The sequence below is a fragment of the Erythrolamprus reginae genome, chromosome 9 (assembly GCF_031021105.1).
Source record: "Erythrolamprus reginae isolate rEryReg1 chromosome 9, rEryReg1.hap1, whole genome shotgun sequence".
Taxonomy (NCBI): domain Eukaryota; kingdom Metazoa; phylum Chordata; class Lepidosauria; order Squamata; family Dipsadidae; genus Erythrolamprus; species Erythrolamprus reginae.
This window is the reverse complement of record NC_091958.1, coordinates 4,524,568-4,539,194: the sequence shown is the minus strand read 5'-3', so window position 1 is coordinate 4,539,194 and position 14,627 is coordinate 4,524,568. Positions and strand designations below refer to the sequence as shown.

The 14,627-nt window shown below is 40.4% G+C and overlaps 1 protein-coding gene across 1 annotated transcript in view; it reads left to right on the top strand.

The window, feature by feature from the left end:
• SLC6A2 (solute carrier family 6 member 2) overlaps window positions 1–14,362 on the top strand; it is a 46,890-nt gene extending 32,528 nt beyond the window's left edge. The window contains 6 exon segments of the mRNA XM_070761904.1: window positions 2,040–2,082; window positions 2,085–2,138; window positions 6,471–6,571; window positions 8,040–8,207; window positions 11,098–11,169; window positions 12,833–14,362. Coding sequence (XP_070618005.1) covers window positions 2,040–2,082; window positions 2,085–2,138; window positions 6,471–6,571; window positions 8,040–8,207; window positions 11,098–11,169; window positions 12,833–12,856 — 462 coding nt within the window. The 3' untranslated portion in view covers window positions 12,857–14,362.
• Window positions 14,363–14,627: the final 265 nt, after the last annotated feature.

Below are 14,627 nucleotides of genomic sequence, written 5' to 3'. Positions count from 1 at the left end.
TCCTAATGCACAGTTTCATCATTTTCTGATATGTAGGGAATATTTATGCCCTTGTCTACCTAAATGTTTTTCTCCTTTCTTCCCCAGCTGTCAGGGTGGTGATCTATTACCTACCTGCAATGCCTTTTATGTTGAATGTTCTTACCTTGTAAGAATTGATTTGCTTGTAGCTTAATTATTTCATTTCACTGATGCTTTATGGATATAAGTTCCTTAGGTTTTACGCTAGGATGGTGTTTTACAGAATAAATTGAACGATTCTATAAATAAAGCTTTCTTCCTTTTTGTGCATTTGTTAAAATGTTGATCTAAAATTGTGTGTTTGTGTGTGTGTGTGTGTGAGAGGTCTATTTGAACTCACCTCTTCTTTGCCTCTTGTCTCTGCAGTATTTTCTCAGCTCCAGGCAAAAAAAATATGTTCTTGTTCTTGCCCATAATGTCCTTGTTTTTACAGTAAGGGATGCAGGCATACAATGTGCAGATTTTAAAAATCGAGCAATTCAAAATTGCACATCTCCATCTGGGTTGCAAAACGAGGACTCCTGGGAGGCAGAACAACCATTTGGCTTCCCAAAGATGCTTTTTCAAAAGTCAACTGGAGTTGTTTTTTTCCTTGAATCCTTAGTCTCTTTAGCCTTGAAAGACGGCGTTTAAGGAGTGACTCGATCAAAGCGTATAAAATCATGCATGGGATAGAAAAGGTGGATAGAGAAAAAAAATATTTTCTCTATCACACAATACTAGGACGAGGGGACCCTCCCTAAAGCTCATAGGTAAGAAAGTGAGGACAAATTAAAGAGAAATATTTCTTCATCCAGAGGGTCCTTTGTTTATGGAATTCACTCCAAGAAGAGGTCATGACAGCTGTCAGCCTTGATAGCTTCAAGGCAGGATTAGACAGATTCATGGATGCCAAATGTATCAGTGGTTGTTGAAACGGATGTCCATGTGCCGCCTCTATGTTGTTGATATGCAGGATTCCCTTGAGTACCATTTATTGGGGGTCAGGGGAAAGGGAGGGTTTTGCCTTCTCTTTCTGCTCAAGATCCCCAAGGCCAATTGGTGGGCCACTATGTGACAAAGAATGATGGACTCAATGGGCATGGCTCTTCTTATGTTCTTATGTTTCTGAAGAATGGAAGAAGCTTCTGGGATGAGAAGCGAAAGGTCTTCAAGGAAAAACAAAGAAAGTCCAGTTGTCTTTTGAAAAACAAGAAAAAGAGAAAAGCACTTTGGGACAACCATGACTGAGAATCTCCATAGACAACCATTTGGTTTTAAAAATAAGACCTTGCCATGCATCAAACAATGAAAAAGAGCCATAGGGACTCTGTTATGTTCCATCCACCCTCACTGATGTCCATTCACGTTTTGCTAGTGTTAAAATGTCTGCTTATCTAGTGGGGATGAGTGGGTTTCTAACTTACATAGAAACATAGAAGATTGACGGCAGAAAAAGACCTCATGGTCCATCTAGTCTGCCCTTATACTATTTCCTGTATTTTATCTTAGGATGGATCTATGTTTATCCCAGGCATATTTAAATTCAGTTACTGTGGATTTACCAACCACGTATGCTGGAAGTTTGTTCCAAGGATCTACTACTCTTTCAGTCAAATAATATTTTAATATTAATATTACCTTGCTTCCTCCTTTGCCACATGGCCCCACCCTGCATAGTGATTTTTTTAAAAGAGCCGAAAAGCAGAAAACACTGCAAAATGCACAATGCCAGAAACTTGGCTTCTGCACATGCACAGAAGAAAAAAAGTCCCAGGAAACACCCCCCCAAAATAATAAAAAAAAGATGATGGTTCCGTGATGGTTCCACTGTGACATTGTGACTGGTTCCATTGTGATATCACCAGTGGTTTGCTACCGGTTTGGGCAAACCGGTCTGAATCTATCTCTGGTGCTTATATATTTCAGGAAGCAGGCAAAATCATTTTTAAGTGGCTCAAGTTTGGAGTAATCCGCTTTGGTTTTTTTAAAATTATGGTAACATTTATTTTACAAGCTGTTTCCTTCTCCTCTTATAGGGCGGAATCTATATCCTGACTTTGCTGGATAATTACGCTGCTGGACCTCCATCTTGTTTGCTGTTTTGGTGGAAGCCATTGGCGTTTCCTGGTTTTATGGTGAGTGGCGAGAAGAGCAATTCTAGCTCTTTTATTTCATGACTGCAGATAGACATTGAGTCTGTACCAAAGCTGGGTTTTAAACTGTTCCCAGAGTCTTCATGAATCCTGTAGAAAAAAAGTACCCAAGATGTATAGCAGTAGCATTACCATTTAGACTTATATAGCACTTCACAGTGCTTTATAACCCTCCCTAATCAGTTAACAGAGAGTCAGCGTATTGCCCCTAACAATCTAGGTCCTCCTTTACTGACCTGGAAGGATGGAAGGCTGAGTCAACGTTGACCCTATTGAGATTTGACCTGCCAATCTGCTGGCAGCCAGTGAACAGCGGAATTAGCTTGTAGTACTGCACTCTAACCACTGTGCCACCGAAGCTCTATATTTTGTTTGTTTATCTATCTATCTATCTATCTATCTATCTATCTATCTATCTATCTATCTATCTATCTATCTACCTACCTATTTATTTAGTCAAACAATTATAGGGTGGTAATTTGTACAGATAAAACATTAGATAAGTGCTGCAACCCAACAGGACTGACACAGAGTTCAGAGGAGAATAAGAACTGCAGAAAAAACAATTGCTTCCAACCTGCCTTCCATTGAGTACATGTAGACTGCACGAGTCAAAAAGAGGGCAGGGAAAATATTGACTGACCCCTTGCATCCTGGATACAAACTGTTTCAACTCCTACCCTCAAAATGTTGCTACAGAGCACTACACACCAAGACAACTAGACACAAGAACAGTTTTTTCCCCCTGAACACCATCACTCTACTAAAAACAAATAATTCCCTCAAAACTGTCAGACTTTTTACTAAATCTGCACTTCTATTTCTATTAGTTTTTCTCATCATTTATATCATCCTTTTCCTCCCACTAAGGAGTGTATGACTGGAACTTGTTACTTGTATCCTAAGATTTTTATTAATATTGATTGTTTCTTCATTGCTTATTTGACCCCTATGACAATCATTGTTTATACATCATGATTCTTGACAAATGTATCTTTTTCTTTTATGTACACTGAGGGCATATGAACCAAGACAAATTCCTTGTGTGTCCAATCACACTTGGCCAATAAAGAATTCTATTCTATTCTATTCTATTCTATTCTACTATTCTTCTATTCTATTCTATTGATAAAAAGTAGCAATAGAAGACAACAGGACAGGGACGGTAGGCACAATGGTGTGCTTATGCACGCCCCTTACAGACCTCTTAGAAAGGGGGAGAGGTCAATTGTAGACAGTCTAGGATTAAAGGTTTTGGGGTTAGGAGTAGAAACCACAGAGTATCTGAGGTATAGTTGGGGATCCATCCAAGGTCACATGGATGGATGTATTTGATGGGTCCTTGGTAGTGATGGGCGAACCCAATGGTGTTCGGGTTCGGCAAGTTCGGACAAACTTTACGCAAAATTTGGCCAAACCTGAACCGAACCCAAACTCGAACCTGAACGGGGAATCCCTCCCACGAAGAGATTCCGGGGGCGGAGCTTTGATGTCACCAGCAGGTTGCTAAGGATGCCAAGGTGATCACTTCCTGGATTCCATGGAATCCAGGAAGTAATCACCTTGGCGTCCTTAGCAACCTGCCAGTGACGTCAAAGCTCCGAATGCCGAACATGGCCCCGAACTTTGCACGTACCGCAAAAATCGGTATGGACCCGCATTGTGTGGGTTCAGTTTGCCCATCACTAGTCCTTGGTTCTCTTTGAGCATGGTTGTTATCCTGCAGACATTTCATTATCCAACTAGGGAACATCATCAGTGCGAGAAGGGAGCAGTGTTTTTGGAGAGGAGGAAGGGAGGAGTCCTTGCTCTCCGAGCTGGGTTTTTTCCTTGTAGATGTTTCATTACCCATTTCATTATTATGCAAAATCTTGCAAGGGGAAGTGTAGACCCACTGGTATAATAGAGGCACTGGGAGAGACTTACACAACGGAGGCAGATCTGACTTTTCCCAATTGTGTGCATGGCTCTAACTCAAGGCCATCCTAGGCCTGCTGCAAATTGAAATAAGCGCACTTGGATAACCCTAGACTGCGGTGGCCGTATTCATTATGACTGTGATTTGCAAGGTTTACAAACTGCCGCGAGGCAAACCTGGGGAGAAATGGTTTCTTAATCACTCCTGCCTCCTGCCAAAGCTGCGAACGACAGAAGCCTGTTACTGGCAAACCGGGAGCCGAGTTTTCATGAGACCTTCAATTATGCTGTTCCCATCCTGTCGGGTAAATGGGCTGTAATTGCAGGCCATCGGAGGCTCAGCTAGGAAAGGTAGCTTCAGTTCTCTCCTGCTATCAGGTGCTTAGTTGACAGCTTGTTTGGATCTCCAGGTGCCCTTCAGATTCTACAGCTCAACCTTTCTTCATTGAAGGCAGCAGGGAGAACGTCTGGGAAGGAAGAGGGAGATTTATTTATTTTATTTATTTATTATTTAGATTTGTATGCCCCCCCTCTCCGCGAGATTGCGATCCCGCTGTAAAGAGCGCTGGCGAGACGCCATTTGGAATACTGTGTCCAGTTCTGGAGACCTCACCTACAAAAAGATCTGCATTGGTAGCCGATCAATTTCCAGTCACAATTCAAAGTGTTGGTTATGACCTATAAAGCCCTTAATGGCATTGGACCAGAATATCTCCGGGACCACCTTCTGCCGCACGAGTTGGCCTTCTCCGGGTCCTGTCAACTAAGCAATGCCGTTTGGTGGGACCCAGGAGAAGAGCCTTCTCTGTGGCAGCCGCGGCCCTCTGGAACCAGCTCCCCCCAGATATCAGAGTTGCCCCCACTCTCCTTGCCTTTTGCAAGCTCCTTAAAACCCACCTCTGTCGTCAGGCATGGGGGAATTGAGATATTCCCTTCCCCTAGGCTTATAGAATTTGTACATGGTATGCTTGTATGTATGAGTGGTTCTTTAAATTGGGGGTTTTTAGATTGTTTTTAATATTAGATTTGTTTACATTGTCTTTTTATATTGTTGTTAGCCACCCCGAGTCTTCGGAGAGGGGCGGCATACAAATCTAATTAATAATAATAATATAGTGGTACCTCGAGATACGAGTTTAATTCGTTCTGGACCTGGGCTCTTAAGTCGAGCAGCTCTTATCTCGAACGACTTTTCCCCATAGGAATTAATGTAAATAATTTTAATTGGTTCCAGCCCTCAAAAAACTCACAAAGTTAGTCTAAATTATGCAGAAAGACATGTTTTTAATGAAGAAATGTACATGTACATATAAATGAATAATGAAGTTTCTTTCACTTAACTTGTAAACTTTCTTAAACTTTTAAATTTACATATGTTCAACTTCTCTGCCACCCAATCCTGTAGGACAGAGGTCCCCAACCCTTTTTGCACCAGGGACCGGCTTTAAGCGATCAAGAGAGGAATGGGTGAATGAATGGACGGAGGGTGGGAAGGAAGGAAGGAAAGAGGGAAGGGACAGGAACAGAGGAAGGAAGCAAGGAAACTTATGAAAGGGGAGAGTAAGAGAGGAATGAGTGAAGGGAAGGAGGGAGGGAAGAAGGTGGGAAGGAGAAAGAAAAGAAGAAATAGAGGAAGGGAAGGTAAAAGAGAGAAAGAAAAAGAGCAAGAAAGAAAGAAAGAAAGAAAGGGGGAAGGGGGAAGGGACAGGGACAGAGGAAGGAAGCAAGAAAACTTATGAAAGGGGAGAGTAAGAGAGGAATGAGTGAAGGGAGGGAGGGAGGGAAGAAGGTGGGAAGGAGAAAGAAAAGAAGAAATAGAGGAAGGGAAGGTAAAAGAGAGAAAGAAAAAGAGCAAGAAAGAAAGCTGCAAGCACCCCCCCGAGCCCCCCAGGCTGGCTGCAACCTTTTAAAACACGCGCGCCGCTTCGCAGCTGTCTCCTGAAGCCAAACGCGGAAGTTAGCGTTTGGCTTCAGGAGACAGCTCCTTGGCGCTTGTATCTCGAATTTGGGCTTGTAAGTAGAACAAAAATATCTCTCCCCTCCCAGCTCTTATCTCGAGTTGCTCTTAAGTAGAACAGCTCTTATGTCGGGGTTCCACTGTAGTAATAATAATAATAATAATAATAATAATAATAATAATAATAATAATAATAATAATAATAATAATATATAATTATAATAATATTCTATTCTATTCTATTCTATGGGGTCCATAAGCTTGTTGGAGGGGATGCAGCTTGTCTTGGAATGCTCTAAATAATAATAATAATAATAATAATAATAATAATAATAATAATAATAATAGTAATAATTTATTAGATTTCTATGCTGCTCCTCTCTGAGGACCTCTGAAAGTGAATTTTAATTTTTCTTCAACCCCTTGTGGTCAATTTTCAGGTGTGGACAGATTCAGCGAAGACATCCAGCGAATGTTGGGTTTTAAACCAGGCATCTACTGGCGATTGTGTTGGAAATTTGTGAGCCCTGGTTTTTTACTGGTATGATGCTTTATTGTTCCTTAGAAATGTTTCACTGCTTTATTTATCTTTGGCCTTCTACCTGCAATGCTTCCAGCTATGCTGGGTGTTCCGTCCCAGCATCGAACCCCCCAAAATAAGATGCACACCACCGGATTAAATCTTAAAGGTGTTACTATTTATGCAGCTTGAATTTTAAACTATTGTATTTCTAGAAAAATTCACTATTTCATTACCTGGTTGAGAATTTTGTGGTTTTTATTCCATTATAATAGAGATTAGAAAAACAACAACACAGCATTGCTAGAGCCATGACAAGTTCCTGCTAAAACTGTTTCTTCTACAGTTAACATCTTTAACTTGATGTTTGAGTGATGGGACAAATAACTAACATTATGGGCAGATCAAAATGCTCTGGGCCTTTTTGTACAACGTAATTGCACTTGGCAGTCAATATTAAACGTGAATGTTTGGTCTCCTGTCCAGTGGTGTTACTTGCTTTGATTTTAAGAAGATGCAAAAGCTTTGATAAAACGGAGAAGTTGAATGAGAGGCTTGAAGGATTTCCTAGAATTCCGAAAGGGAAAACAGCTGTTTGAATTTGGGAATAAGACCCAGATTCTAAAATGAAAGGAAGGGAGTTGCATTGGAGTATCTCTGCATGCCACTCACACAGAGATAGATAGATAGATTGATTGATTAAATTAAAATATGCCCTTCTGCAATGTCACTACTTAGCTATTGCTACCCCCTCTATATCTATCTATCTATCTATCTATCTATCTATCTATCTATCTATCTATCTATCTATCTATCTATCTATATCTTCTTCTTTCTATCTATCTATCTATCTATCTATCTATCTATCTATCATCTATCTATCTATCTTTCTATATCTATCTATCTATCTATCTATCTATCTATCTATCTATCTATCATCTCTATCTATCTTTCCATCTATCTATTATCTATCAATCCATCCACCATATAATTATCCTCTATCTATCTATCTATCTATCTATCTATCTATCTATCTATCTATCTATCTATCTATCATCTTCATCCTTATCTATCTATCTATCCATCCATCCACCCATTCATCCATCATGTAATTATCCTCTCTCTCTCATCTATCTAATCTCTGTCTGTCTATCTGTCTGTCCTCCTACCTACCTATCTGTCTGTCTGCCTGCCTACCTACCTACCTACCTACCCACCCACCCACCCACCCACCCATCATCTATCTATCTATCTATCTATCTATCTATCTATCTATCTATCTATCCATCTATCATCTATCTATCTATCATCATTATCTATCCATCCACCCACCCACCCATCAACCACTTCAACCATCTAAAAAGTAATGATAAACAAAAAATGTTGCCACAAGAATGGGATGGGAGTCCCATTCTCTTTCCATCTCAGCATAAACCTGTGATTCAAAGGAAGTTAATCTGTTCCTCTTTCTCCCCCCCCCCCTCTACAGTTTGTAATTTTAGTGAGCATCATAAATTCCAAACCGCTGACCTACGACCTATACACCTTCCCCACTTGGGCCACGTCTGTCGGGTGGGCTGTGGCATCATCTTCCATGATCCTTGTGCCGGCATACATCCTCTACAAATTACTGAGGACACCAGGGACTTTGCAACAAGTGAGTGGCCGAGCTACGAAATGTCATGGAAATGTTCTTTGCGAAATGAAAATTGCCAGCGTTAAGCTAAGAGTTTGCTTTCTTTAATTCCACAAATGCTTCATAGATAGGTGACCTTTTGGAAATCGAGTCAAAAGTAATTTTGCATTTCAAGAAAAGGATTTGGAACAATTCTGTATTTCCTCTTCTGGACATTTGGAAGCTAAGCCATCCCAGGTCTATTAAGGGACAAAGTAGATGTGAGGCAGGAAAAAATAATAATCAAAATTTGAATTTCCCAATGGCTTTTCCATGGCATCAACACAATTTCAGGGCTTCGGATTAAATTAAGGAAAAAGTCTCTTCTCAGTGGTGCTACAGGGATAAAGTACTGGACATTACCCAGGAGGAGGAGGAGGAAGAGGAGATGGAGGGGGAAGAAGAGAAAGGGGAGAAGGAAGAGAAGGAGGAAGGGAAGGAGGGGGAAATTGAGGAAGAAGAAGAGGAAGAGAAGATGGAGGAGAAAAAGGAGATAGAGGAAGATAAAGGGGAGAAGGAGGAAGGGAAGGAGGAGGGGGGATTGAGGAAGAAGAAGAGGAAGAGAAGGAGGAGGAAAAGGAGATAGAGGTGGAGATAGAGGAAGAGAAAAGGGCAAAGGAGGAAGAGAAGAGGAGGGGGGATAGAGGAAGAAGAAGAGGAAGAGAAGTAGGAGAAAAAGGAGATAGAGGAGGAGATAGAGGAAGAGAAAGGGGAGAAGGAGGAAGGGAAGGAGGAGGGGGGATTGAGGAAGAAGAAGAGGAAGAGAAAGAGGAGGAGAAAAAGGAGATAGAGGAGGAGATAGAGGAAGAGAAAGGGGAGAAGGAGGAAGAGAAGAAAGCAGGGAAGGAGGAGGAGGGAGATTAAAGAAAAGGAGGAAGAGGAGGAGAAAGAGGAGGAGGGTAGTAGGAAGAGGATATAGAGGAAGAGAAAAGGGAGAAAAAGGAAGAGAAGGAGGAAGGAAAGGAGGAAAAGGAGGAGGAGCAAGAGGAGATAGAGTAGAAGAGAGAAAGAGAAAGCAGAGAAGGGGGAAAGAAAAGAAGGAGGAAGGGAAGGTGGAGGAGGGGATTGAGGAAGAGGAAGAAGGGAAGGAGGCAAAACAATTTACGGTTTCCCTTTTTTGCAGAAATGTTTGTTCTGTGTCGGAAAACCTGCATCTCATTGATCTACCTCCCAATTGCTCTGTCCACCCCCCACCCCCCAATTCTAGATTGCCTAGAATTAGGACCGGTGACAGACAATAATTTTCTTGTCACTGCCATTGGCACTGTAAATTCTAGAAATTAATTCAATTCCAGAAAGAACACCGCCCCCCCGCCGCCTTTTGTTTTATTGCAAGTTTTCAGTAAGATATCAACCTTTGGGGTTTTTAGATTCAAATTCATACCCTATTATAAAACAGCTGAAAACATAGAGAGGATGGAGGGGGTTTTTTCTTAACAGTTGACCGTCTCTTGCTATTCCCACTCCAAATTCTGCATTATCCTGAATGGTTATTCTGATTAGATTAGATTAGATTAGATTAGATTCATTGGATTTATATAATAATAATAATAATAATAATAATAATAATAATAATAATAATAACAACAACAACAACAACAACAACAATAATAATAATAATTATAATTATTATTTATTGGATTTGTATGCCGCCCCTCTCCGTAGACTCAGGGCGGCTAACAACAATAATAAACACAACATGTACAATCCAATAATAAAAACAAATAAAAACCCCTATTATAAAACCAAACATACACACAAACATACCATGCATAACTTGTAATGGCCTAGGGGGAAGAGCTATCTCAACTCCCCCATGCCTGGCGGTAGAAATGACTCTTGAGTAGTTTACGAAAGACAGGGAGGGTGGGGGCAGTTCTAATCTCCGGGGGGAGTTAATTCCAGAGGGCCGGGGCCGCCATAGAGAAGGCTCTTCCCCTGGGGCCCGCCAAACAACATTGTTTAGTCGACAGGACCCGGAGAAGGCCTTACCGGTTGCTGGGATTCGTGCGGTAACAGGCGGTTCCGGAGGTAATCTGGTCCATTGCCATGTAGGGCTTTAAAGGTCATGACCAACACTTTGAATTGTGACCGGAAACTGATCGGCAGCCAATGCAAGCCACGGAGTGTTGAAGAAACGTGGGCGAATCTTGGAAGCCCCACGATGGCTCTCGCAGCTGCGTTCTGCACGATCTGAAGTTTCCGAACACTTTTCAAACATGTTCAAACAGGCGGCTCACAACAATGGTAAAAACAGTACATAGTAACAAATCGAATATTTAGCAATCTAAATTACAGTTTTAGGTTAAAAAGTCCAAAAAAGAAACCCCAATATATAAAAAACAAGCACACAATCAATCATACACCAAAACTACTTGGGCAAGGGGGAGATGTTTCAATTCCCCCATGCCTGACGGCAGAGGTGGGTTTTAGATGGTATCATCTAAACTGGGGTTTATTGTTCTTCAGTGCAAGGGAGTGATGTAAAAGGTTGACTGAGAAGACCTAACAGGTCTATAATTTCCTCGGGAAAACTTTCAATGAGTATGAGGCTTCCTTTCTTGGCTTAAATCTATTTTCCTAAAGGGAAACGAGTCCTATATTATGATTATACAACATAACCATAGTTGAAAGTTTCCAGACCAAATTATCTTTTGGAGAGGGGGGGGGGGGGGAAATAAAACCACATATTTGTTGAGGTTGTGCTTTACCTTATTTCTGAAACTCTTTCCTGCCTTGCTTTTAAGGAGGGTGAAAGTTTCTTCCTACGAATGAACCTCATCTATCTGGAGATATTCTTTAACTGATGTAGCATTCCTTCCATTGTGAAAATGCTGGATTAAATTTCCTTTCTCCTTCTGCTTTCTGTTAGAAAATAGCGTACTGCATCACACCACACAACGAGCAGCCTCTCGTAGACCAAGGAGATGTGAGACAGTTCAAGGTTCGTATTCTCAGCGTTTCAGCTATATTTACAAAAAGATATTGACAAAATTGAACGGGTCCAAAGACGGGGTACAAGAATGGTGGAAAGTCTTAAGCATAAAACGTATCAGGAAAGATTTCATGAACTCAATCTGTATAGTATGAAGTACAGAAGGAAAAGGGGGGACATGATCGAAACATTTAAATATGTTAAAGGGTTAAATAAGGTCCAGGAGGAAAGTGTTTTTAATAGGAAAGTGAACACAAGAACAAGGGGACACAATCTGAAGTTAGTTGGGGGAAAGATCAAAAGCAACATGAGAAAATATTATTTTACTGAAAGAGTAGTAGATCCTTGGAACAAACTTCCAGCAGATGTGGTAGATAAATCCACAGTATCTGAATTTAAACATGCCTGGGATAAACATATATCCATCCTAAGATAAAATACAGAAAATAGTATAAGGGCAGACTAGATGGACCATGAGGTCTTTTTCTGCCGTCAGACATCTATGTTTCTATGTTTCTATTTATTTATTTTATTGGTCGACCGTATATAAGATTACAAAAATAAATAAAAATAAACATGATATATGAAATGTATAAACATGATTATGAATGCATGAGATGGTTACAAATAGAGGGGAACATTAGGACCGGGATGGTAGGTCACATTGGTGTGCTTATGCACCAGTGGTGGGTTGTAAATAATTTTGCCACCGGTTTGCTTGCTCACGTGCTTGTGTGTGTCACTTCTGCAGATGTGCAGAGGTTTCTGTGCATGATGCAAAGCATCACAGGTGGGTGGACAGAGCCTTCCATCCCCAGCACTACTGGTTCTAAGTACTGGTCTGAACCGGGAGAACTTTGAGCAATTGGGGTATTAATGCGATCTTTTATTGAGTTAAGAATTTGTTTTTCACTGCCCAAGTCACTCTAATGACCCTGGGTAGTTTATAGAAATAAAATCTTAATAAAAACCCACAATGCATCCTTATCTCCTTGGGACAACAATCAAACCAAGCATTTGATGGGCTCCATTCCATTCTGGTGTCCTCAGATCCACAGGCAAAACCATATCTTCAGGGCCTTGCAAAATAAAATAAAAAAATTGGGGGCTAATCTTATCTCCACAGGGATGATGTTCCGGAGGGTGGGAGCCACCACAGAGAAGGCCCTTCTTCTTGGTCCCATTAGGTGGATCTCCTTAAGAGAAGGGTTTTTCTAACATTCCCTCCCTTCCCAGAAGAGGAATGTTGCTAACTATAACTATAACTCTGCAACTTAAAAAAAAATTAAATTCCAATGGGATCAATTTTATTTTTGGGCTTTGGCTTCAGCAGTGATTCCTGAAGGCTCAATCTCAGACAACATTGCCCAGACAAAGTTGTGTTGTAGGCTTGTACATACATCTTTGTTGCAAATATTTTGGGGTTTATTTTTGTTTTTCTGAGAAACTTGAAAACCCAGAACTATTTCCTTTGGATTGAAATCGAGAAAATAGGTAAAGGCAGCTCCATCAATCTCACATATTTGTTTCTCAACGGAATTGAACGTGGCTGGTAGGCTAGATCTTGGCATAAAATAAGCGAACTAATAAAATGTTTTCGTTGTAAAATCCCAAAAGTTTTAGCAATCATGTTGTTCGGCTAAATTCTGGTATTTCCTCCTTCTCCTTGCAGCTTCAACACTGGATATCCATATGAGAACTGTGGCATTTGACAGGAAAAGTCAATATGTGGGAAAACGCAGTTGGGAACACCTGAGAAAAACCAGTGATGAAGTCTGGATCGTTCTTGGTTGTTAATTGACTGGCTGGAAGGCTGAATCAGATTATTAATTCCAAATTTCTATGGGCGAAGATTCACCTTCCTCTCAAATACTTAATAGTTCGTGAATCGTGAGTTCCCCCCCCCCCAGATGAACTTCCTTGATAACTTGATTTTTTTAAATTATTATTTTTTAAATTTAATAATAATGAAAAGAAAAACTGCAACGATTAATTTTCAACAAGCTTAAATGCTCCTGGTCAAAAAAGGAATATGTTTGCTAATGCCAGCAGCAAAAACTAGAGAGTTCCACTTTTGCTGAAAAGGTCATTTACACTTGGAGCAAAGAGAGAGAGAGAGAGAAGAGAGAGAGATTAACAACAACAAAAACAACAACAAGAACATTTTGGAATCTTCAAAAGAAAAAGAGCAGTTGTGTTTCTTCATTCCAGGGGGGACAGTGGTAGAAAAGATTGCTTGTGATGTTGGATCTGGAGGTTTAACCAGACATGGTCACCAACTGATTTTGCACCCAGAAAACTGGTAGGACAATCCTGGACACCCAGATCAATTCTGGTCTGGTGGAAAAATCTCCCGTGAAGAAACTCTTGTGCTTCAAAGTCTTTGGCGAGCAAAAACCTGGACTGTTTATAAGATTTCCAATCAGCTGTCAAATTCCTTTCTTTCATTGTTCGAGCAGACGGTGACTTTCTTGTGTAGGTTAAGCATCATTATTCAGATACCAAATACAACACTTTCCTTAACAAGAGCCTAGGATGACATTCAATTTCAAACTCGTAGCCACGTAATACAACAGCGAAATAAATGGCTTCATAGTCTTATCTTCTAGCTATGTTTTACTCTTAATACGTACCAAATAAAGAATCCACAGAACGGGTTCCTTTAAGAAAACAAATCCACCAGTTAGTCTGGTACCATAACAACATCTTAGTAATTTATGTCATCAAGCAGTATAGCTACCTAAGTTCTAATTAACTTTCAAAGGAGCTGGGAAGAGAAATGTTGAAATTTAGCAACTTGCAGTGGCTGATCATTAGAGAAAGGGTAAATCCAAAAAACACGGAGGTTTTGTCTGAAGTTTTATAACGAACTGTATGTTTTCAGGGATAGTGCTCACCTGTTGTTGCGGCCACCATCAAAAGCTACCCCAGAACTAGTAACAAGGAACTGGATATACAGTGTGTGTGTGTGTGTGTGTGTGTGTGTGTGTGTGTATATATATATATATATATGTCACAAGTTTAAGCTGAATTTGAAAATTAAGGGAGACTAGGATAGATCTATTTCGTCCTTATTTTGGCCTCATCAGCTAGCCATACCCACTGGGACTTGAACCTGCAACCTTTGCCTTGTAAGGCAGAGAATTATCCTCTAGGCTACAGTATCCAATCCCTTCAGCTCTGTACCAGGGAGGGGTTACATTTTGTGTCGAATCACCCTGGTGTGTGTGTGTGTGTATATATATATATATATATATATATATATATATATATATATATATATATATATATATATATATATGTGTGTGTGTGTGTGTGTGTGTGTGTGTGTGTGTGTGTGTGTGTGTGTGTGTGTGTATATACACACATACATACACACACACACACACACACATATATATATATAAAAGTTCCTTTTCCCCATCTATCTCAGTAGATATTTTTCAAGGTTGCCTTACAGACAAAGC